This window comes from Protopterus annectens, chromosome 5.part0 (genome assembly GCF_019279795.1).
Source record: "Protopterus annectens isolate FY-2018-M chromosome 5.part0, PAN1.0, whole genome shotgun sequence".
Taxonomy (NCBI): domain Eukaryota; kingdom Metazoa; phylum Chordata; order Ceratodontiformes; family Protopteridae; genus Protopterus; species Protopterus annectens.
Genome location: NC_056735.1, coordinates 765914224 through 765939370, shown reverse-complemented (window position 1 = coordinate 765939370; position 25147 = coordinate 765914224). Strand labels below are relative to the sequence as shown.

Here is a 25147-nt window from a genome sequence, read left to right as displayed (position 1 = left end):
GGACTGGAGGAGGGAGGTAGTGAATACTGCAACAGTGAAGAGAAGGACAGCTACCATTATTGTAAAATTTTATACAACTGTGCTATCTGCCATTTCACTGCTACAATATTAATTACACCAGGGAAAGTGGCAAAGGTCAGGAAGAAGACTGAGTAGGAAGGACCAGCAGAGCTTTCTAGGAAACCATAAAAGATGGAACGAGCAATACCAGCTCTAGCTCTGTAAATTCCATACAACTTGTAGTGCTTGGTAAATGTATGCACATAAGGCCAGGTATCTACCTCAAGAATAGAGTTAGTATCCAAACCCTTGAAAAAAGCACTAGAAGAAGTCACAGCTCTAGCAGAATGAGCCTTAACAGAAGAAGGAAGGCTCTTACCATGAAAGGAATAACAAAAAGAAAATAGCTTTAGAGATCCAAGAAGAAACAGTCTGCTTGGACATAGCCAATCCCAAGGAACTGGGATGAAAGGAAACAAAGAGCTGATCAGATTTCCTAATAGTCTTATCCAAATAAAATCTGAGTTGTCTATGCACATCTAATGTGTGCAGCACCTTCTCAATGGCAGATTGCAGAGAAAGGAAAAAGTGGGCAACTTAATAGACTGATTTAAGGGGTAACTTATTCACCACATCAGGCATAAAAGGAGGATTAGTACGCAAGGACACTCTGTTCTTATGAAACACCAAAAAAGGAGGACAACCCATATGGGCTTGAAGCTCAGACATCCATCTGGCAGAATTAAGGGCTAACAAAAGTAGACTTCCATGAGCAATGCATCAAGGAAGCTGAAGATGCAGGCTCAAAATGAGTCAGAGTCATTTTTCCAAAACAAAATTAAGATCCCAGGGAGGAGGAACAGGCTTCCTGGGAGGCTTAATGTGAAGGACGCCTTTAAGGAATTGTTCAACTTCAAATCTAGAAGCTACAGAAGGAGATAAAGGCAGACAAGCAAAGATAGCTGATAAGTGGGCATTAACAGAAGAATAAGCCAACCCAGCACTGAGCAATTCACAAACAAGCAAGAAACAAAGGAACATACAGAGAAAGTGGATCCAGGTTACGAGGGAAACACCGAACAGAAAACCTCTTTCACTGGGATAAGTAGGATTTCCTAGTATTGGGTTTCCTGACCTCCTACAGGACCTTAAACACATCCTCAGAAAAAAGGTGTCTATGTGGAATCAAAATCCTATCACCCACAGTGTTGGCTGAAGAGTGGACAGGTGGAGATGGAAGACAGATGCCTTGTCCTGAGTGAGAAAGTCCACCCTGTGGGGTAACTTGTGATGACTGCCCTTGGTTAAATGCAGAAGAGGAAGGAACCAATGCTGTCTCAACCAAAAGGGAGTGGCCAACAAGATTTGGAGCATCCTGTTGAATTTTGAACAGGACTTCTGGAATGAGGGGAAGGGGGTATGCATAAAGAAACATCTCCTTTCAAAAAAGGGTGCCCACCTTAAAAACCAGAGGACCTGGGACTCTGGCACAAAATAAAGGAAGTTGTCTTTTCAGAGGGGAAGCAAAAAAATCTATTTGAGGAGTATCCCACTGGTGAACAACAACCAAAAACACATGCCCGTGAAACATCCATTTTTGGGACTGTGTTAAAGACCTGCTCAAAGTGTCTGCCTTAATGTTTTGACTTGAGGGAATGTAAACTGCCAAGAGTCACTTGATACTAGATAGCAAGATCCTGCACTAGGAGTGCCAACAATCTTTTCACCTGTTTGTTTACATACCATATCACTGTGGTATTGTCTATAAACACCTTGAGAGGTCCTGGGGAGATGAGAGGATGAGGATGAAAAGCCTTAAGAGCCAAGCAAAAAAGCCCTCACTCTTTGACACTGATGTGTTCTTTCTGTTGATGAGGCAACTATACCCCCTGCCCCTTTAAAAGAGCCAAAAGCTGCTCAACATCCCACGTCTGAAGCATCTGTGAAAAGCTCCTGAGAGGGAAGAGAGGTGAAAAGGGAGTCCTGGATTTAGAGACAAAGAATAGTTGTGCAAAAACTTACCATAACCACAGATGTCCTTCTCTTCCATGTTGCAGTATTCTAGTTGTGGAATTTCCTGCCCTCAGGCGACTCGTACGTCGGCTCCTATACAAAAGCTTCAGCTTGGCTGCTGCAGCTGAGTGGGATGTTGCACATAAGGCCATAAACCAGGGGCCTCAAATGTGACGTCTGCACACACAATCCTCAGACCTTGAAGCTCAGCAGGTAGAGTAGAAGCCTCAGCAAGAGAAGATGCCAGTGGTATCAGGTATGGGGTCCTTCTGTAGCATAGATACGCCCAGGGTGAAGCTGAGATGAAAGGATAATGATGAGGGGGTTATTGGAGCGTGGGAAGGAATACTGCAACATGAAAGAGAAGGACATCTATGGTTATGGTAAGATTTTACACAACTATTCTATGTCCTTCTATTCCTATGTTGCAGTATTCTAGTTGTGGAAGAGTACCACAGCTTAGTTGGATGACAGGGTGGCGGATGCAGAAAAGGATTCTACAAAGCCCTGTAGGATTGCCCTGGCGAATCCTGTACGTTATCTGGAGACTTGGTCTAGCTTGTAATATTTGGTGAAAATGTGGATAGTGGACCATGTGACTACTTCCATAATGGAAGTCATGTTCAGACCTTTTAGGAAAGCCTTGGAGGCGGCCATTGCCATTGTGGAATAGGCCTTTACTCCCACTGGCTTTTCTGATCCAACATGCGATGGTTTGTTTGGAGACTGCCTTGCCCAATGCTCTGGGGTGGAAGGAAACAAGAGTTGTTTAGATTTCCTAATGGATTTAGATTTGTCCAGGTAAAATCTTAGTTGCCTGTGTACATCCAGGGAGTGGAGTATCCTCTCCCCTTCATTTGTGGGAGAGGGAAAGTAGGTGGGTAGGTGTATAGATTGGTTTAGACACAAATCACTGACCACCTTGGGCATAAAGGAGGGGTTAGTTCTCAGGGCAACCCTGTCCTTGTGGAACGTGGTGTAGAGGAGGCAAGCCATTAAGGCTTGCAGCTCTGAAACCCTTCTGGCTGATGTGATAGCCACTAGAAGGACTGTTTTCCATTTACACATCTGTAGGGAAGCTGTCCCAGCAGGTTCGAAAGGGTGTTGGGTAAGCTTTTCCTGGATGTAGTTAAGGTCCTAGGACAGGGGGATAGGCTTTTTTGGAGGTCTTGCTTGTAACATCCCTTTAAGGAAGAGTTTTACGTCGAGCCTGGCTAGTAAGGGGGGATCAAGAGACAAGCAGGTTAATATTGCTGAAAGGTGTACTTTTCACTGAAGAATAGTAAAGTCCACTTTTTATCACTTGACAAACAAGTAAGAACTAGGGGTGATCAGCAATGCAAGGGTCCCTTCCCTTGTCTAGACACCACTTAGTAAATCTTTCCCATTTAGCTAGGTATGATTTTCTTGTTGTAGGTTTCCTGGTCTCCCTCAGGACTGAATGCACATCCTCTGAGTGGTGGCGTCTGAATGGGATCAAAAGTTTATCACCCACGGTGTCAGGGACAACATCTGCAAGTGTGGGTGGAGGAGAGTTCCTTTTTCTTGAGTCAGAACGTCCACCTTGTAGGGTAACTTGCAGTGACTGCCCTTGGCTAAATTGTGAAGTAGGGGGAAAAGTAGGGGGAACCAATGCTGCCTTGGCCAGTAGGGGGTCACTAACAAGATTTTTGGTTTGTCCTTCCTGATTTACAGGAGGACTTTCTGAATCAGGGGGAAGGCATAAAGAAACGTCCCCTCCCAGGAGATGTTGACAGCGTCTACTCTCCAGGCTAGAGGGGAGTGGGTCTTTGAGCAGAAGGTCTGCAGCTGCCTGTTCTGGGTCTGGGGGGAGGCGAACAGGTCTATTTGAGGAGTGCCCCACTGGTGGACTACATCTAGGAAGACAGTCCTGTCCAGCATCCATTTGTGTTGTGGAGAGGATGTACTTGCTTTGGAGATCTGCTTGCTTGCTGTCCTGCGAGGGGATGTAGGTTGCCTGCAGGGACAAATTGTGGCAAAAGGCTAGGTCCCATATCAGCAGGGTTAGTCTGCACAACTGATATTCCTTTGTCCCTCCCTGTTTAAGGTACCACATTACACTGGTATTGTCTGTTACTATCAGAAGAACCCCTGGTAGAAGCAGAGCGGTAAAGGTTTTCAGAGCTAAGAAGACTGCTGTCATTTCTCTGACACAGATATGTTTGGCCTTTAAGGAAGGGTGCCAGTTTGCTTGAACCCTGTAAGATGCCATTGTTGCACCCCAACCTGAATCTGAGGCATCTGTATGCATTAGTTGGGTTGGGGGGAGGGGGCTGAAGTGGAAGTCCCAGGTTGAGCTGGACCTGTTGGATCCACCATTCTTCCTTTAGGCAGGGAAGGAAGGGAATTATTTGTTCCAAGTGATTCAGGTGCTGGGACCAAATGTTTTTGAGGTACCGCTGTAGCTTGCACATATGCATTCTGGCCAGTGGTAGCACAGGGATGGTTGCTGCCATTAAGCACAAGAATTGAAGGAATTGCCTTGCAGTTACTGTCAGAGTGTAGGATCTCCTTAAAGTGGGAGGGTCAGGGACAGCACCTTGTCCTGTGGAAGACCTTCATTCTGTCCATTTGGATTCTGCAACTCAGAAAAATCTTGTCCTGGTCTAGGTTTAAGGAGGACTTTGGAAGGCTGAGTGTGAACCCTAGATTCTGCAGAAGGGACATGGTGAAGTGCAGATGATATGAGAGTATACCTTTTGATTCTGCCAGTATTAGAATGTCATCCAGATAGGGATAAATCTGAATTCCCTGAGTTCTAAAGGCAATGGCCAGGGCCAGGCATTTTGTGAACACTCGGGGGGGGCAGTGGACAAACCAAAGGGCAAAGTAGTAAATTGGAAATGAGAGGAGGGCCCAGAAAAATGCAGAAATCTTCTGTGGGAAGTTCTGATGGAATGTGTAGGGAGGCCTCTTTTAGGTTCAAGGTGGCCATGAAAGCCTTGGCTGGTACGAGAGGTAGCAGGGTGGGAAGTGACAGCATTTTGAAGGTGGGCACCTGAAGGTGAATATTTAGGAAGGAGAGGTCTAGGATGGGTCTCCAAGGGCCGTCTTTTTTGGTAACCAAGGAGAGATGGAAGTAGAAACCTTTTCCTTCCAGTCCTGAGGGCACAGGTTCTATGGTATCCAGCTTCAGCAGGTCTGTCAGAACCTGTGGAAGGAGATGTAGCTGTTTTTTGGGGGGTATGGGATGCCCCTCATAGGGTTTTTTTCCTTTCCAGGAGAGGAAATATCCTTTTTGGATTATGGATAGTACCCACTGGTCCAAGGTGATGGTTTGCCAGAAGCGGAAGCAGTGGGGAAGGAGAGAGTGGAAGGTGGCAAGGCAGTCACGCATTGTTGGGGCCACCTCTGTCCTGAAAGGGTTGTCTGGGCAGAGGATGTGGAGCAATAGGTCTGGACGTAGTGGGTCTTCTTGCACCTCTTCTAGATCTGGAATAGTACCTGACTGAGTAGGGTTACACCTTACAAAGGTGGTTTTAGCAGGGTAGTTTCTGTAGTACCTGGGAATCGGGGACACCAGTAAATGTTTCATGTCCTGCAATGCCTTACTTTTTTCTTGCTGATTCTTGAAGAGATCTGCAGATTGTTTTCCAAAAAGGAAATTGTGATCCAGGGGAGCATCCCAAATCTTTGACTTGAATTCTTCTGGAAGATTCTGAAGTCTCAGCCAGGAGTATCTCCCGAGGACAGAACTAGATGCTGCAGAGCGAGCAGATGCTTCTGCAGCATCAGATATGTATCTTTTCGAGTGTCTGGCTACTTGTGTAGCCAGAGAAAGTTTGGAGGAGATGTCAGCCTTAATGGGGCTGTCAAGGACAGAAGCCAGCATGGAGGAGGCTTGAAGGTCCAAGTCCAGAGCATTTTTAGTCATATGCATCTGATAATTAACGGCTCTGAAAGCCAATGTGGAAGAGGTGTATACCTTCTTACCAATCCTATCCATATATATTTGCTGTATTTATCAGTGGGTAGGAGTGAGTCAGAGGGAAGGAGCCTGGATTGCTTATCAGGGTAGGTGGCAATCACTGCTTGGTCTGCCAAGGGTGGTTTGACTAAGAATTTCTGATCGTCAGGCACCTTATAGAAGTAATCTGGGCACTTGGGGGCAGGTGGCTGTGAATCTGGGACCTTAGATGCAGAATTAAAGGCATCCAAGAATGCAGGTAGAACTGGAGGAACAGAAGAAGGGGAGAGAGATTCAACTTGAAGAAGCTCAAAATATCTCTTTTGGGTGTCAGTCATTTGTGAAGTATCCCATTTGAAATAGTCTTTCATCTTGGTGATGGTCTCACCAAATGTAATATCCTCAGGGGGAGAACTGCCCTCAACAGATTCCTCATCCGGAGAATGATACTCCTGGGGAGAAGCAATTTGGGAGGTGTTAAGATATAGAGTCCTCAGAGGAGGAAAAAGAAGTATCATGCTCTGCTTTCCTAACCTGAGATATCATGGGGGGGAGGGAAGAAGCTGAAGCAGTCCTAGGGCTGAGCAAAAGTACAGTACTGGGAGATGACGTTGAAGGCCTAAGGGCATAAAGGCCTGCATCAGGGAAGAAGTGAAGGACTAAACCGGTAGGCCTTCTGCAGTGGAGGAGGCATGCTTGGTTTTCTGTTTCTTTTTAGCTGGGGTGGACGTTGGGACCGGCCTGGAATCAGGTTTAGTAGGAACCACATCAGAAGTCTGGATCCCGGTCGGAGGTACCACAGAATCTGGTTCCCCCTCGATCTCGATGGTAGTTGGTGTCTGGGTAGGCTCCATGGATGTGCCGGTTGTCAGCTGAGCAACAGCTTCCCCAAAGGTCGTTGCTGAAGTTGACGGATCCGCCAGGCGCCCCTCAGCCCCTAAATTGATTGGCAGCTGGCGAAGATGGCCTAGGAAGCTTGGGCTTCTTACGTGGAGGTTCTGACGTGGCCTCCGAGGCAGGATCCCTTCTTAGGGCTAACCACTTAAGGCACTGGTTTTCTAAGTAGAGGTTTAGTGCGGCCAGACAACTGCGTAGGGTCTTCGGCATAAATGAGTGACAAATGGAGCAAGCGGAATGGTCATGCTCCCATCCTAAGCAAAAAAGACACCTATCATGGGTGTTTTTATGTGTTATCTGGCGTCTGCATTGGCATTTACCATTTTTACCTGACATCGGCTATAAATTGCTACACCAAACCATGCTTAAGCAATAACAACTGGATATGAAAAATTCAAAAAACCCAACAGGTTACTTAGCTTTATTGAGACGTCTGATGAGAAGGAGCAAACACACGATGAGTCAGTCTGCAGCTGAAAAGTGCTGAGGATTGTGCGTATAGACTTAAGTACCCTGGTTTATGGCCTTACATGTGATGTCCCACGCAGCTGTAACAGCCAAGCTGAAGCTTTTGTATAGGAGCTGACGTACAAGTCCCCTGAGGGCAGGAAATTCCACAACTAGAATACTGCAACATAGGAATAGAAGGACATCTGCTGAATACAGCACTGAAGTTCCTTTTTGAGACAAGGTAACAGAGGAACTACAAACTCTCGGGGATGCGCATGCTGAAGCCAAATTGACTTCAGAAACCACTGAAACTTTCTCATGTGGAGTTTGGCCAGAGGGAGCATAAGAATGGTTGATGCCATGAATCCCAAAGCTCTCAGAATTTCCCTGGCTGTTACAGAAGCCAGAGGAAGAGGAGTCAAAGAAGGAAAAAAAAAAGTTATCTACTCACTATAACATTCCATCTGTGTTGTCCATTTTCATTCTTCAACTGTTGGGTTCTGATTCAAATCTCGGATCCAACTCGACCTTTCCTAAAGCTTGTGATAACCATAAAAGCTCTCGAGCTTCTCCCCTATTCATAATGCACCAACTTCCAACATACCTCAGATCTTGTTTGCTAATTTTAATACCTGCTAATGCATACGTGTCTGTCATAGCATCCAATTCACGGCTGACTGTGGCAAAATCCATGCCATGTACGAGGGCATGAAGAAAGCCTTCAGCCCCAGTACATTCAAGATTATGCTCCTAAAGTCTGCCTCAGTTGATGTCATTACACACATCGGTAAACAAGATGGAGAGATGGGCAGGGCATTAACAGGAGCCCTACTCAAAGAAGACCATTGTCGCTGAAGCAGCAGTCAAAAACACAACTGTCTTCCCTATCATAGAAGGGCGGGATGATCCACCCTCTGTAGAAGAGCACAGTAAAGCTCCAGAAAAGGATGGCATTCCCTCAGAGGTTATCAAGGTTGGCAAGAAGTGTGTTCTCCTCGACCACCTGCATGAGCTCCTGCTACAGTACAGGCAGGAAGGAGCAGTGCCCCAGGATATGCATGATGTCATCATCATCACACTGTATGAGAATAAAGGAGACCTAACGGTCTGCAACAACTACTATGGAATATCCCTCTTCAGCGTTGTTGGAAAGACCACTGCCAGCATAGTTCTAAACAGGCTGTAATTAATTGTGGAACATGTTTCCCTGAGGTGCAGTGTGGATTCAGAGCAGGAAGTCTATGACTGACATTTTCTCACTAAGGCAGCTGCAAGAAAAGTGTCACTAGCAAAGGAAAGCATTGCACATTGCCTTCATTTATCAAACTAAGGCATATGACTTGGTCAGCAGGAAAGGCCTCTTCACCCTGCTACAGAGGATTGTATGTCCCCCCCCAAACTCCCAAAGATGATTACGTCCTTCCATGAGGATATGCATTGTGTCATACAATATGATGGTTTCTTCTCAGGCCCATTCCCAATCAGGAACGGAGTGAAGCAAGGGTGTGTACTTGCTCAGACACTCTTCTGCAACTTTTTCTATCTGTTATTGTCCCATGCTTTTAGTGAGTCCAAAGACTGTGTATACCTCCACAATATAAGCATTGGTAATCTCTTCAACCTTGCACACCTTTGATCAAAGACCAAGGTGGGCCAGTACTGATCAGAGAGATGCTGTTTGCAGATGATGCTGCAATGACTGCTCTCACCGAGGAAGAACTACAATGCCTCATATGTTCCTTGTTAGTGCTTGCAGACAGTTCGTCCTCACAATCAGCCTTAGAAAGACCAACATCATGGGGCAGGATGTCAGCAGCACCCCCTGCATCTTCATTGGAGATCACACTTGAAGTGGTGAAGGTAGAGTTCCACCATTGCCAGCAACTTCTCCCTGGACGTCTAGCTAAATACCTGGATTGATAAGGCAGCAACAGCAATGGCACGCCTAACAGTGAGGGTCTGGGTACTTAGTGGTGATGCTAGTTCATGTTTTAGCCAGTTTAGAAGACAGCCTGGAATGCTGTCTGGTCCCACAGAGGCTTTGTTTTTTTCCCTTGGACAAGGCTTTGAGGACCTGCTATTCAGATATGTAAGATTGGGGGGGGGGGGTTGTGGGAAGGTATGTGATAAGCTAGGAGAGGATTGGGGGTGAAATTTTCCGCAAACCTTTCCACTAGCAGGTTTTCTATCTCTGTGGGGACAGTGTACGTGATACTGTTGGCCACTAGTTCTGCACATGCTTGGGTCCTACCTTTTAGGCTACGTAAGTAGCTGTAAAAGGCTTTATTGTTACCTTAGCTGTACTTGCCAAGTTTCTCTCAGAGAAGCCCTTGCAGGATTGACAAGTTGTCTTATTTGCCTGTTGAGGCTGTGGAGGGTGCCTTTCCACTGTTGGAGCCTTGCCTTTATTTTCTTTAATAGCAAAAAGCAAAGTAAAGTTTGTTGATAATGGGTGTCCACCATGGCTTGTTTTAACTTGTGGCTCTGGCTTTGATTCTTTCTGGTACAGCTCAGTTTACACACTTATGGAAGTGATTGTACAGGGCTTTAGTGTAAACTTCAGTGTAGTTACCAATTCCAGCTTGGGGGTGGGGCTTGAAATGCATTTATACCTTCACCTAGGTGGGTACAGTTTGCCTTGGTGAAGCGTTTTAGTCAGAGTTAAACGCTTTGTGAGTTCTGGTGTTAGTGCCAGCTTTAAGGTGACTGATTTTTGGTCAGTTTTAACTAATGACTGTCCAAAAGTTCCTGTTTGACATGTTGGTGAGGACCAGATCTAAAATGTTTGTTCCTCTTGTCGGGGTATGGACAACTTGTTCCAGGGCATTTGGATTAAAGTCAAGGAACTTTTGTGCTAGTGAGTTAGGGCTAGCATAGGTTTCTCAGTTGATGGTGGCATAATTGAAATTCCCCCATAACCAGTGTGCTTGGTAAAATTTGGATCTTCTCCAGTTTGGTCAAGTAGGCTTCATGGGCGTCATGACCCATGGAGGGGGATCTATAACTGGCTATGACCTGAATGGGGGGGGGGGTCTTACCCAACATAACCTGGACTTCGAGTAACTCCATGAAGTTGTCCAGTCTAACTAGACAGTAGGTGAATTTATCTCTGATATAATCAAAATACTCCATCATTTGATTTTCACACATTAATTTTGCAGTCTAAAGGTGTGGAAGGCATTGTAGCCTTGCAAGGCCAGGGTACTCTCTGAGGCCTTCAACCAGGTTTCTGTGACTGCACAGACATCTACAGCTTCTAGTGTTACAAGTGCTTCCAGGAGTGCAGTTTTTGGTTTAAGCTCCTAGCATTTAGCAGCATGACCCTTGTTTTGTTCTGACTGGTTAATTTCACATCAGAAATATGAAATCTTGCCAGGAGGTACTAAGGTTATGGCAGCTGACACTGACCCCAAGGCTTAAAGAATTAACCTGGTTGAAATTTTGGAATTGCAAAGCATGTTTCTGACCTAAAATCTGATAGTCTGTACTCTTGAAACAGGAAGAGAAGCTGTCATTAATACTGCATTGAAGACTGCCCCTATGAATTCTAAGGTTTGAGTTGGTTGTAACCGACACTTCTCGTAATTTATGATTATACCCAGATGAGAACAAATCTGAAGTACCTGATCTCTTGCTGTTATTGGTAGATGCTTGGTCAGGGTGGTAAAGACCGAGCCATCTAGAACATGGAAATATACGGAATCCCTGCAGTCTCAAGTGAGCTTCTAACACTTCTATGCATTTGGTAAACACCTTGGGGGCTTGTGGGGAGGCCAAGGGACAGTGCTCTGAACTGACAGTGAGTAGCTCCCAGCTGGAAATGTAAATACCTTCTGGATGGTCTGTTAATCTTTACATGATAGTACCCATCCTGAATGTCTACTGAGCACATCCAGTCGTCCTTGCCTAGGAAAGGTAAAACGGACTGAACCGTGACCATCCCAAACTTTGAATGCTGAAAGTACAGTTCTGTACCTACCATAAATGGAGATGTTTGAGTGTATTCACTGTTGCAGTCATTACTGTTGGGTTATCCTGCTGGCAGGCTACTCGCAGTCGGCCTGAATTCCAAAGTCTAGGACTGGCGTTGGTTGCTGTCGCCTCTTCCCTGACGTCAGAGTGCCAGGGGTAAAAAAGATGCAGCCAACGCCATTTTCTTAGTTTTTCTTGCCCCAGATGTCAGGTGGCCCCAAAAGGGTAGGCTAAATAGTTTATGCCAATAAACATGCATGCACTAAAGTAAACATTTCCTTCATCTACAAGCAAATACACCACATAGGTTGTATAGAATAGAGAAGTACAGATAAGACCCAGCAAATGAAAGGGGGATGGTGGGAGGGTAACCTGGACTGCAACAGTGAATACACTCTAACATCTACATTTATGGTAGGTGTCGCCTCACAGTTAGACGTTGCCCGTTCGATTCTCAGTTAGAGCGTCTTCTGTGTGGCGACATGCGTGAATGGGCGTTCCTTCGTTGAAGGTTGTGCGTTAGGCCTGGCAAGCCAGCACTTAAAAATCTACTGCCAATCGTTAGCGGACCGGAGTTCCTAACCGGGAAAATCCGAAAGACAAACAACAACAACACAACTGTACTATGTTCATCGTGTTTCACTGTTGCAGTCATTACTGTTGGGTTGAATCCCAAAGCTGAGGATGGGTGGCTGGGTTAAATAGGATTAGGAGAGGCTATGAGGCCCTGCAGAACTGCAGTGGCAAAGTCTGCTCTGGATTTAGAGTAGAGAGGTAAGTGGTAGTGCTTTGTAAAAGTGTGCACTGAACTCCAAGTTGCAGCCTCTAGGATGTCTTTGGTTGGTACTCCTCTGAGGAAGGCTGCTGCTCTGGTAGAGTGTGGCCTAATGCCCTTAGGCACTAATTTGCCATGCTGTGAGTAGCAAAAACGAATGCAATGGCCTATCCATTTTGAAATAGTCTGTTTAGAGATAGCCTTTCCTTGTGATCCTGCAGCATATGCCACTAAAAGTTGCTCAGTCTTTCTGAAGGCTTTAGTTCTAGTCCAAGTAGAAGCGTAGCTGTCTGTGTATGTCCAAAAAATGCAGAAGTCTCTCATCCTTGTTCTGTAGGTTTGGATAAAAGGTAGGCAAGTGAATGGTTTGGTTAAGGGCCACACTGGACACCACCTTAGGCATAAATGTAGGGTTCGTCCTCAGGGAAACCCTGTCTGGATGGAAAATGATAAAAGGTTCCACAGCCATGAGTGCCTGTAACTCTGAGACTCATCTTGCCGAGGTTATTGCTAGAAGCAGAGCTGTTTTCCAGGATAAGAATTTTATATCAGTTGGTGAGGCTGGCTCTAAAGGAGGCAGTGTGAGTTTTTCCAAGACATAACTGAGGTCCCATGCAGGAATTGGTGCTCTCCTTGGAGGTCTTATGTTTTTGGCCCCTCTGAGGTATTGCCTTGTTAAAGAATGAGAAAAGATAGGTGGTTCCGTATTGTAATGGGCTGAAATGGCAGAGGCATGAATCTTAATTGATGAAAAGGATAGGCCTTTGTCCAGCATCTCAGTTAAGTATTGTAAAATCTGAGGAATATTTGGTACAAACGTGTCAATTCCTTGTTCCTGGTTCCAAGCACAGAATCTCTTCCATTTTTCTGCATAATATTTTCTGGTACTGGGCCTCCTGGCCTCCAAGATAACATCCATTACCGCTTTGGAAAGAGGAGTGTTATGACAGGCTACATTATCCGCCATGCTGCCAGATTTAAGGTCCTGAGTTGGCTGTGCAGGATCTGATTTTTTTGTTGGGTCAGTAAGTGAGAAGTTTGAGGCAATGTCCAGGCTGGACCTTGAGACAAGTTCTTTAGGATTGGGTACCAGTGCTGGCGTGGCCAGTCTGGGGCAATCAGTATCATTTTTGGCTTCGCTTGTGTGACCTTTAGGAGTACCTTGGGGAAGAGAGGTAGTGGAGGAAAGGCATATACTGTTAGGTTTTTCTAGCTGAAGGATAGGGCAGCCACTTTCCATGCTTGCATGTGATGAATCCTTGTGCAGAATCTCCGTAGTTGGCAGTTGTGAGGGGAGGCAAATAGATCTATGTCTGGGCATCCCCATTTCCTTGTTATCATGCTGAAGACTTCTGGATCCAGTTTCCACTCATGGGGATCCATGAGGTTTCTGCTTAGTTCGTCTGCCAGAGTATTTATTTTTCCTGGCAGGAATTGTGCTTGCAGGTGAACTTGATAAGTCAATGCTGTGTCCCACAAAGTCATGGCTTGTCTGCAGAGGGGGAAGGAATGTGTGCCTCCCTGCTTATTTATGTACCACATGACTGTAGTATTGTTCGTCTTTATCAGTAGTTGTCCGGGATGAAGTAAATCCTTGAAAGCTGTCAGGGCATTCTGAACAGCTAGCATCTCTTTTTGATTGATATGAAGATGCATCTGGCTTGCGGGCCATGTGCCCTGAATACATTTTCCTGCCATGTAGGCCCCCCAGGCATAATCGGATGCATCAGTTGTTAGTGTCTGCCTGGCTGTGGGTAAAGTGAATGGCTGCCCTTGTTGTGGGGACAGGTCTGTGCCCACCATCGAAACTCCTGTTGCAGGCAGGGAATGAGGGTACTTAATGTTTCCAGGCTCTGGCAATGTTGAGTCCAAACATACTTTAGATACCATTGTAGTTTCCTCATATGCAGTCTGGCATATGGAATTAGCAGAATGCAGGAAGTCATGAAGCCCAAGGCCTGCAGAATTTTTCTTGCAGATAACTAGGTCTTTGTTGCCAACATTTTGAAGTAAGAAGTCAGTTGCCTTTGTTTGTCTGGCGTGAGATAAGCCATCTGGGCAGTTGTATTTAAGCTTGCACCCAGGAATATTATCTCCTGAGAGGGTACTAGTTTTGATTTCTTTTCATTTACTGTGTACCCTAGGCAAATTAGCAATCTTTTTACAAACACCAGATGCTTTAGTAGAATGTCTTTGTTCTTTGCTTGAATAAGGCAGTCTTCCAAGTAGGGATACATTTGAATTCCTCTTTGTCTGCAAAATGCAATTACTGGTGCCAGGCATTTTGTGAAGACCCTGGGTGCAGCAGATAAGCCAAAGGGCAGTGCAGAGAATTGGTAATGCATTGAGCCAGCTATGAATCTGAGGTATCTTCTGCAAGATTGTCTGATTGGGACTTGCAGGTATGCCTCTTTTAGGTCCAGAGTTACGAGCCAAGCCTTCTTGCCCAGCATGGGCAGTAGCTGCTGCAGAGTCAACATTTTGAATTTTGGAACGTCCAGAAATGTGTTTAGAATAGACAGGTCCAGTATTGGTCTCCAGGCTTTGCCCTTTCTGGGCACCAAGAAAAGTCTATAGAGTAAAAACCTTGTCCCTGCTCTTGTTGTGGTACCTGTTGAATGCCCTCATGTCCATGAGGGATGAAACTTGCTTTTGTGTCTCTGCCCATTGATTGTGTGGCAGGTCTGGCATACCTTTTGCCCTTGGCAGGGTGTGAAAGTGGAATCTGTAGCCCTGAGACACTATGTTCAAGACCCATTTGTCCTGGGTAATCATGTGCCAATTTGGTGAAAAAAGTGATAGTTTTCCCCCTAAGGGGGCTGCCAAAAGATACGTGCTTGGTTCTAGCAGAGGAAAGTCATTGGGACTGTTTCCTGTATGGCTGTGATTTGTCTTCTCCACTTTTGGAGGTAGAAGCACCCCATTGTTTAGGCCTGTATAAGCCTTGGGGCTGGGATCTGCCTCTGGGGCATCTGTATCTGCCTCTTTGTGGCATGTCTGACACTGGAAAAGACCAATTCTTTGTAGGCCAGTTCCTGCTAAATCTTGGTGGCTGTACCTGTAGGAAATCCTTAACTGTCTGCATGGATTTTGCTTTATCCTCCATTTTCTTCAACACTTCTGCTTTAACACCAAACAAAGTATCATGCTGTAATAAGGCATCCAATAATTTTGCTTTAACATGATCAGGCAGATTCTGTTCCTTTAACCAAGCATGCCTTCTAATGACAGAACCCGTAACAGCGGCCCTGCAAGAGGCCTCCAGTGAATCAAAACCACATTGCAAAGTATGCTTTCTCACTTGTTCAGTTGCATGCAATACATCCTGCATTTCCTTGTTATCAGAACATTCAGAATTTGTCAACATTTTCTGTTTAAGCAGTGACATTAAGTATTGCTGATATTTAAGCATATGAAACTGACAATTTAAAGTCCTTATAGCCAAGGTAGCTCCCCCCCCCCATCTGTCCAGTGCCCTAGAATCCCTATCAGAGGGGACAGGGTATTTTGCAGTGGAAGCCTTGACCCCCTTTGGGACCCTGAAAAATAGTTTATGGGTCAGCAGCAGGGTTTTTATATAAACATTTATGAGAGTCTGGTACCCTGTAGTATCTGTCTGGCTTAGCAGGTGCAGGGGATAAAGAGTCAGGAGACAGGCCGGACTCAGCAAATACATCATCTACAATGTCTAGAACAAGTGGAATAGCAAGAGGTCTGTGCTGCGGTAGTAAAAGAAAGTCTCTGAGCCTTTTCTTAGATTCTGAGTAATCTTGGCTCTCCCAGTGAAAATGCTCCCTCATGGTATGCAGGGTTTCCCCAAAAGAATAATTCTCACGAGGAGAGGCTGAAGGAATAGATTCTTCAGCATCAGAATCCTCATAGGGAGGAAGAGAGTATCCCTGTTCAGAAGAGGTATCACAGGAAATTGAAACCTGATCAGAAGAGGCACATTCTGTCTCTTGCCTAGGCCTCTTATCAGGAGGAGGATGGGAACCCCTGATCAAAGTAATTAGGTCTTCGGCCATTTTAAGCATCTGCTTCTTAGGCATGGAAGTCTGTCCAGTAGAATGCTGTACTTGTTTCTTTGTCTTTAGAGCCGTTTTAGTCTTTGTCTTTGAAGCTGAAGTTGGCTTGACATATAATTGTGTAGGTCTGAAAACACCCTCAGAAGCAGATGCCTGCTCAGCGGCTCCGGACCAATCTGAGGGAATAGTTTCCGAGAGTCCAATACCTTGAGTATCCAGAGGCCTAGTCGGCTCCACGTGGGAGTCGGAAGCGGCCTGTGGCTCTGAGGTAGCGGGCGCCAGGGGCTGCGAAAGCGCCTCAATGACAACCGGCGACTGGCCTAGCGGGGGTCTCGTCATCGGTTTTGGACCTCGGATGCTTGTCCTTGTCCTTTCGCTTTTTATAAACTCCGGTCGTCGGCTGTTCCGACGGCATTATATAATCGAACCTTCGGCCAAAGTAATGAAAGGCAAAATCGTACCGACGCTCAATAGTGCGTTGGTTAAATCTAGCACAAAACTGACAGCTAGCAACATCGTGATGAGGGCCTATGCAAGGAATATAGTAAGAATGAAAGTCCTTATGAGGTATTTGCTTCCCACAAGAAATACAATTGTTAACTTTTTCTGACATCGGTCTGGAGCAAGAAAAAAGTTTCCCCAACAGGGTACTTAGCTTTAATGAAGACTTAAGATATGAAATTCGACTTTGAAAATCTCAGCAGTCGGCCGACCAGCACTTGCGAACTGCTTTTGCTTCGGGCACCGTGCGGATGGAGTCGGCTGCATCTTTTACACCCCTGGCACTCTGACGTCAGGGAAGAGGCGACAGCAACCGACGCCAGACCTAGAATTTGGAATTCAGGCCGACTGCGGTAGCCTGCCAACAGGATAACCCAACAGTAATGACTGCAAAAGTGAAACATGATGAACATCTGACTTGTTCAAAGTGCTGAGATTCAAAATTGGTCTCCAGTCCCTTGTTTTTTTTTGGCACTAAAAACAATCTTGAGTAAGTTCTGGATTCTATCTGTTCTGGTGAGACCTTCTGGATAACTTTTTTTTCTAGCGGCTTTTGTATTTCAAATTCTGCTTCTTTCTTCTGATTGGTTGGAATATCGAGAATTCTACATACAGATGTGGTTGGAAGGGAAGAGAGAATTATATAGCCTCTGGAAATAATCCTCTACACCCAAGTATCCCTTTTTATAACTAGCCAGATTCTCTGGTGCAGGGACAAGTCGACCCCCGATTGCCTCCAGAGGGCGACAATCAGGCCTCCCCTTTACAGGAGTGCTGATAGGGTTTATCAGAGAAAGAATTTCTGGACCCTTGGTTTTGCGGGCCTCCTCTGCCATGAGGACAGTGTCTATGTCGCCCGTTAAGAGTTCTTTCTCTGCCCATAGAGGCAAGGGAAGGTGACTTGGATTGGCACCTCTCCAAAAAAAGGGGAGAGAACCCTGAAAGGTACTGGATCATAAGGAGGATAATATCTAGTCCTAGGAGGACTCATTGGATCCAAAGTAGTCAGATCCATTGGTATCCTTGTTGGATCCTAGGACGCAGGATCCACCAATTTCTTTCTTCTTCGGATCCAAAGGGGAGAGAGCTGGAGAAGCTTCCAGATCAGACTTTGGTCTCTTCCTTGACAGCTCCAAGGAAGGAGTCGAGGAAGTAGAAGGCTTAGGAAACTTTGCTAGGGACTCCTTACATTAGCTTTACTCTTGGGGATTGAGCCCCTGAGATAGCTTCACCAAAAGACGATGGCAATAACCTTTAAGGATAAGCTTATTTTTCCTATCCACTAGACCCCAGGGACTGAATTTTTTTAAAAATGGAAACATCAATCCTGAAGATGTTGAGGTCCTAAACAATACACACAAAGGGTATGAGCACCTGAAAGAGGCAATTTGTGCCTACATTTCAGACACTTCTTAAAATCAGCAGGTCCTTTCTCAGACATGCTTGTGACAAAAAGATAAAACAATAACATAGAAGAAAAAAATTGTTTTTGTTGTACAGAAAATGAAAGGAAAGAGAATCTCAGCAATGGCAACTAGTACTACACTAACATGCAAGCCAAAAAAAAAAAAAAAACGAGGGTAAAAAGAGGGAAATAGATTACAATGGTAAATAAGAAATGCAATAACGCAACAAGGGTAAAGGAATAAAATATGTAACTGTTCTTAGACAGAAAAACTACACTTATCTTTAATAAAACTCGAGAGCTAAGAAAGACATCTTTTCACGAAAAGCAGCAAACATGATCCAAAGGTATGTTTGGGGTTGGTGCACTCTGGGTAGGGGAGAAGCTCAAAAGCTTTTATGGTTACCAAGAGCTTTAGTAACTGCAGAGTCGGACCTGAAGTTTGGATCCAAATCCAACAATTGAGGACAGAATGAAAATTGACATCAGATTAAGTGTTAAGGCCTTGGGAGGAAGCAAGCATGCCAGGACAGGCACAGTCTGGATCCTGCATCCCCGAAAAATATGACACTGAGAAAGAGTCCAAAAAGACGTCCTGAAAATTATTGCAAACCCCAGGCTTTGCAGAAAGGAAATGGCAAAATGAAGGTTTTGCAAGAATACATCTGGAGAGGATGCCTGACATAGGTGGTCATCCAAGTAAGAAAAGACTTGGATCCCCTGAAGCCTGCAAAAAGCAATAACAGGAACGAGGTATTTGGTGAATACCCCTTGGGGCAGTAGAAAGGGCAAAGGAGAGAACTGAAAATGCCAGGAAACAACAGAGAAATGTAAAAACTTCCTGAAAAGGGGATGAGTCAGAATATGCAGATAAGCATTCTAGAGATCCAGAGACCCTAATAAGTCTGAGGAAGCAGGAAGAGGAACAAAGTCTGAAGGGACAACATCGGAAAGGAAGGCACCTTCAGAAAAGTGTTTAGATGAAAGTGGTCTGGAATTGGTCTACAAGTACCTTCTTTTCTGGGTAGCAGAAACATCCTGGAGTAACCCCCCCCCTCCCTTTGGGAGGCAGGCACCTGCTGAAAAGTACCTTGAGTCAACAGGTCCTGAAGCACCTCTGGAAAGAAGGAGAGTTGTTCCTGAGGGAACTGAGGAATATCCATAAAATGGGGAAGGGATTTAACCATGGAATACCCCTGGCAGATAATGGACAGAACCCAGGAATCTTGAGTAATTTGTAGCCAAACAGGAAAAGGGAGAGACAGGAGAAGAAAAACAGGAAAGTGGCTGGGAAGAATAGGATTAGTCAGACAGCACCTGGTTTATCAAGAAAAGGAGACTTCTGTGGCACAGAAGTGAGTAGCCTTCGCAGGAGGAGCTTGCTTTTCCCCCTTTTTATCCTTAGAAAGAAGGTGAAGCTGCCTACAAACAAAAGCTGACTTACTGGGGTAATTGCTCTGAAATTTAGGCACAGGAGAAAAAACACACATGTTTAAGTTCCTGTAAAGCCTTGCCCTTACCTTGAAGGGACTTAAACAAAGCAACAGCAGATTCTCCAAACAACTGTTTACTATCTCAAGGGGCATCCATCAACTTAGCCTTAATATCATCAGGCAAAGGTTGAAGCCAAAGCCAAGAATACCTTCTCATCACTGATCCAAAAGTAGCAGCCCTATTGGAAACATCTGCTGCATCATAACTGCACTTGATGGAATGACGAGCCACCTGGCAGGAAGTCCCTAACAGAGAAAGGGCAGAAGTTTCACCCTCAGAGTCTGGAAAATCAGAAATAACCTGACAGGCCTGGGAAAGGAGAGCCAACGAGTATCTGGTCATATGGGTCTGATAATTAACAGCCTTAAAAGCCAAGGTAACAGTGGTATAAACCATCCTGTCTAGCCTTTCCATGGTTCTGCCATCTTTATCAGAAGGCAGTACCTTAGGAGAAGGAAGCAATTGATATGGCTTGTCAGGAGATAGACACCATTGAGGGGTCAGCAGGAGGACACTTGCACAAAAATGTACAGTCTTCAGGCACACTATAGAATCTCTCAGGCTTCTTGGGGGCAGGAGGCTGAGAGTCTGGAACCTTAGAACCAATAGAAAGTGCATCCAACAGGGCAGCCAAAACAGGAGGAACAGCAGAAGGTCTTGCAGAATCCATCTTTAACAATTCATATATTTTTTGTATCTCAGAAACCTGAACACAATCCCATTTAAAGAAATTCATCATCCTAGAGATACTGTCCGCAAAAGAAATGCATTCAAAGGGAGTATCAGGACTGCTAGATTCCTCTTCTTCTGACCCATAACCTAAAAGAGAGGGAATCAGACGAGTAAGCAAGGGATTCCTCATCCGATTCCATCTCCTCCTCAGAGGAATCTTGTTCTCTGAGGTTTTTAAGGGGGTAAAGGATCAAAGGAAGGGTTGGAACAGACCCTCCCTGAGGAGGTTTTAAAGCCATCAAAGAACCAAACAAGCCCTGAATTAAAGAATGCCATTCACTCTGTGGATCCCTAGCAGCAAAGATGGCACACACCTGAGGCAGCACATAAAGCCTATGTGGGGCTTTGCCATAGGCATCAAACCATGTTCCCAAAGGAACCTCTTCTGAATATGTTAAAGCCAGTTCTACTAAGTATCAAGCAGTGCATATACACCAAACATGAACGTGTTTTAGGGGCTCCACCTAGCAGAGGAAGACTAGCAAGTCTAATCAACTCTGGTCTGTATCAGACAAACAGAAGGCAATGCCTTATCCCTGCATTCAATGACCAAGCCTTTGCTATAGGACTTGAGAGTCTGCATGGAATGAGCAGTCTGATCACAAGAATCCTATGGACATTTCAGATGTCCCACACACATTCTAGACAGGGAAGAGAAGTGTTGACTACCCCCCCTGCTCACACCTGACGGATGCAAGCTCCAAGGTGGTTTGTTTATATTGTACCTCTTCTCCTTCTCTTATAACAGTCAATAACAGGCTTCAGCTAGGACAGCTTTCCCATGACTATAAAGTAACATCCAATGGACTCGGAGAGAAGGCTTTTTCTGACGTCTGGTCCAGGATTCCACACTTTCTTCGGTCTAATAATTTTTCAGAATTATTTAAGGGGCCACCTGCCAATTCCCACATTAAACATTATACAAGGGAGCTATTTTCTGGTAAGGTAAAGCTTCTCACTCTTCTCCTATGGGTTTGGCCAAGCTGAAGGCAGACATGTCAGGCAGTTCATACTGTGAACTTCTCCATGACAATATAATGAGCCCAGAGGTGGATCCTGGCTTGAAATATGACAATTGCAGGACACAGATTTCAGTGATTTGGGCATCCCACATAAGAACATTCCAATGGTACACATTAAGCATAAGATATGAACTGCATGAATGGCAAAAAGGACAAACACAAGGGCTAAGCATGTCCTCTTGCCTGGTACATAATGTCATATCCTGCACTGGGAAAAGGCAAACATGCCACTGGAAAGAGCTTACTGTACCAAGCTGGAGATGCTCAAAATATGAAATCTGAAGTCAGAACTTTGTTCATGGCCCTAGTACACCTGTTTCTTAAAAGAAATGTATGAAAGACTCAAATAAAATGTAATTTAAAATGAGCGATTTCTAAATATTTCTTAATGTTGAACAAGGAACAAGATTAACACATACCTCTCAACTAACCAACTTTTAGCAAATTGTCCATATTTTTGCCTCTTATTTTTGGTCTGTCCCTCATAACATTTCAGTTTTTCTGGCAGATTATTAAGGGTGGATGTCACTGAATAACATTTGAGTTTCATATCCTTTAGCAAATGCATGCCAACTCAAAATCTGTTGTTATAACAGCCTTAAGATTGTAAGAGCAAACCTGTTATTATAACAGCCTTAAGATTGTAAGAGCAATAATCAAAATTTGTCCCTGATTCTGGACCTTTGCCCTACATTATTTTTGGTTTTGCCTAGATTTCTTGCACTAAGAGGTATGAGAGCTATGGATTAACATCCTATGTTTAACTGCCTCTAAATGCTCACTAAGCTTCTGAATTACAGAAAAAAATCCTCCACTCTGAATAATTTATCTAAAAAGAATGACACAGCTGAAGAAAAAAAACAACAATACACATGAGCTTACCCTTTCTGCTTCAATGGCAGTTCAAGTTTAAATATTGTGGCATCATTCACGACAGCCTTATATGCCTACATGGAGAGTAAATTAAAATCAATAAACCAAATGGCCAAATACAACTAAGCACATTAAAACATTTTTAAATGCAAAAAACACCATTGTTTCAAGAAAGGATGATTGTACTTTAGGATTCGGAGGCATACTTTTTGACCTGAATCCATTAACTGAATCCAGCAGATTTTAGTCCAAGTAAATAAACTGTGCAAAAGAGCAATCATTTTAATATTCGATGTTAGCATCACAGACCAACAGAATCTTCATATGGATTGTGACCATTTCAAATGTGGTAATGTTTCATCATTAAACATACAAATATGTTTTGATATGTAAAGACAGCACTGGAATATGATGATAAATAACCTAGGGCCATATTTACAAAAGCTTGCACGGAGTGCAAGAAGAGTGTAGGAGCTCACAGCGGCAATATGTCTGCCGTGCGATCCAGGTACAGCCGGCAGGGGCATGCACGAGAGCTGCTAAAGCTACTCTTGCACAGACAGCGTCATGGTATGCAAATTACCTCATTTGCTGCTGAAAGCTATGCAAATGAAGTAAATATGCAATCCAGGAAACACTAACCTGTCCGTGGCAGATTAGTGTTATCTGCAGAAATGTACTCCGTCGGCAACGGAGTACCGTTCTGCAAATAGCTAAATGGAGCTGTGACAGCTCCAAATAAAGGATGCATACAGTTGAAGCATGCCAATGGCCAAATATAAGGCCAATGGCATTTATAAATGTTTAAAATTATTAAAATCTAACCCCCCCCGATCTCCGATGTTTAAGCACAGCACAACACTGCGCAAACGTGTGGCGCTTTAAAAAACAAGAAAATAATTTAAAAATAGCCAAAAATAGGTATTTTCTCTAAAAAGCTTATCCTGCCATGCAGGTGAATGGCAGGCTGAAGACAACATGGCCACTGAGTAGTGGTTGCTAAGGGGGGAAAGCTCAGTGTGAGAGATGTAATCATGCATTACTGGGCAATCCTATGCAAATGAGGATAAGGATAGTGAATCCCAATTTTCCCCAGAATGTGAGCCATGTCCCAAGAGTGTAAGTGTAGGAGTAGGTGAGTAGTAGAGTAAAAATAGGTGACATCATGAGGGGTATTGTCAGAAAGGCTGTAAGCTAATTGGAGCACAGTGGCTTGTGTTTGCCCTGAGTTGCTCAGGATTGCAAGAGGCGTGCCCCACAGTTGTCCTGTCTGAAAACCTGAAACCAAAGGTGCACACTGTTAAAATATCGGAAATTTCTTGCAAACGTGCACACAGCGTGTGCACGCGTGTTTGCGCGCCGCTGCCCCGGGCGGAAACAGAAAGGGAAAAGGAAGGAAAAGAAGCAGCAGGAAGTTTACTAAGGAGAACTAGCAGAGCTGCCAGGTGAAATATATCAGAATCAGCCAATTACACAGGCAGCAGACTAACCCAGCCCAGCACTTTAAACTCTGCAAACAGCATTCCCCCCTGTTTTTCCCCAACAACTCTGCAACACTGCAGTATACAAAGAGGGAAAGCTTAAGTCAGACAAATGTTAGGGGCTGCTCTTGCTATCATAAACCAACATGTGCAAGGTGCTGAGGGTGGTGATGTTGTGAATGCTGCTGAGCAACCCACAGTGAGGAGACGGAGAAGAGTGTACAGATCCAGCGTAACCTACCAGGGGCTACATGAGCTGGAGATAGTGGACCGCTGTAGAGTGGACAGAGACCTCCTGCAGCAAACTGCTGAGCTGTGCCGGCCACGCCTCACACACAGAACCAACAGAGGGGAAACAATCCCAGTGGATACCGAGGTATGTGTTGGCATAAGAATACTAAATACTGGTACCTTCCAGAGACCAACTGGTGATATGATGGGGATTTCACAGGCATCAGCATCCAGGGTACTCCACCAGTTCCTGGATGCCATGTCAGCACTTGTCGGTGACCATGTATATTTCCCCAATTCTTGTGAGGCATTGGCCAGCAATATGCGTCTTTTCCACCAAAAGCAGAACACCCTGAGGTAGTGGGTGCAATAGACTGTACGTACATATGCATCAAAGCACCACCCGGTGAGCGGGGTAGGGTCTACATCAACCGCAAGGGCTTCCCCCTCCATCAAGTGCTAGGTCGTGTGCGATGCCCAGGGGATAATAATGAATGTGTGTACTGGCTGCCCCGGAAGCTATCACAATTCCCACATCTGGCATCTGACGCAGCTGTACCAGAGATTTGCCAATGCGGACATCCCTGATGGTCACCTAGAGGGGGATGCTGGATACACACTGGAGCCGTAGTTGATGCCACCCATCAGAAATGCACACACACCTGAACAAGAACTCCATAATGAAGCACACGCACAAACAAGAAACATAATTGAGCGTGTGTTTGGGATGCTCAAGTCACGGTTCCAGTGCCTGGACACATCTGGTGGAGCCTTGCAGTACTCACCAACTACATGTACCCAAATTGTTATGGTATGTGCCATGCTACACAATATGATCCTGCAGAAACAGCTGCAGCAGGAACAGCATGGGGCAGGGCCAAACAGCCCCCCAACATTGCCAAGGCCTGCACAGGCACAGCGTAACTCAGAGGAGGAACAACCTGAGCCTGCCCCAGTAGGCAGAAGGAGGCGTGCCCAGTATGCTCTGGCCTTGGCAAAGAGGCAATGCATAGCACATACACTGACTCAGTAGGAACCCTGGAAATGACACCTCTCTCTCTGACTCGCACATACAGTAAAAGGGATGCCTAACTTGACACTACCTGTTTTCAAACATGTATAGGGAGTGTACTATGTGCATCCGTCATAGGCAGCCCTGCAGCACCATCTGAGGCATGTGTGCCCTATTCTAAGCAATATAAAGCACTGCTAAGCACATTTTACCAGTACTAAGCATATTTAAATACAACTGCGCGTAGCTGCGCAAAGCGCTAACCAGCGCAACGTCAGGCAATGTTGGGCAAACTCAAGCAAAGTTCGGTAAACACGCTCACACCTGCTTTACTGT

At 45.0% G+C, this 25147-nt stretch overlaps 1 protein-coding gene across 3 annotated transcripts in view; it reads right to left on the bottom strand.

The window, feature by feature from the left end:
- Positions 1 to 25147, bottom strand: part of CUL5 (cullin 5) — a 2346971-nt gene that overhangs the window by 902790 nt on the left and 1419034 nt on the right. For all 3 annotated transcript variants that reach the window (XM_044072614.1, XM_044072615.1, XM_044072616.1), the window contains exon 11: positions 22097 to 22161. In XM_044072614.1, the coding sequence (XP_043928549.1) occupies positions 22097 to 22161 (65 nt within the window). The remainder of the gene's footprint in view (positions 1 to 22096; positions 22162 to 25147) is intronic.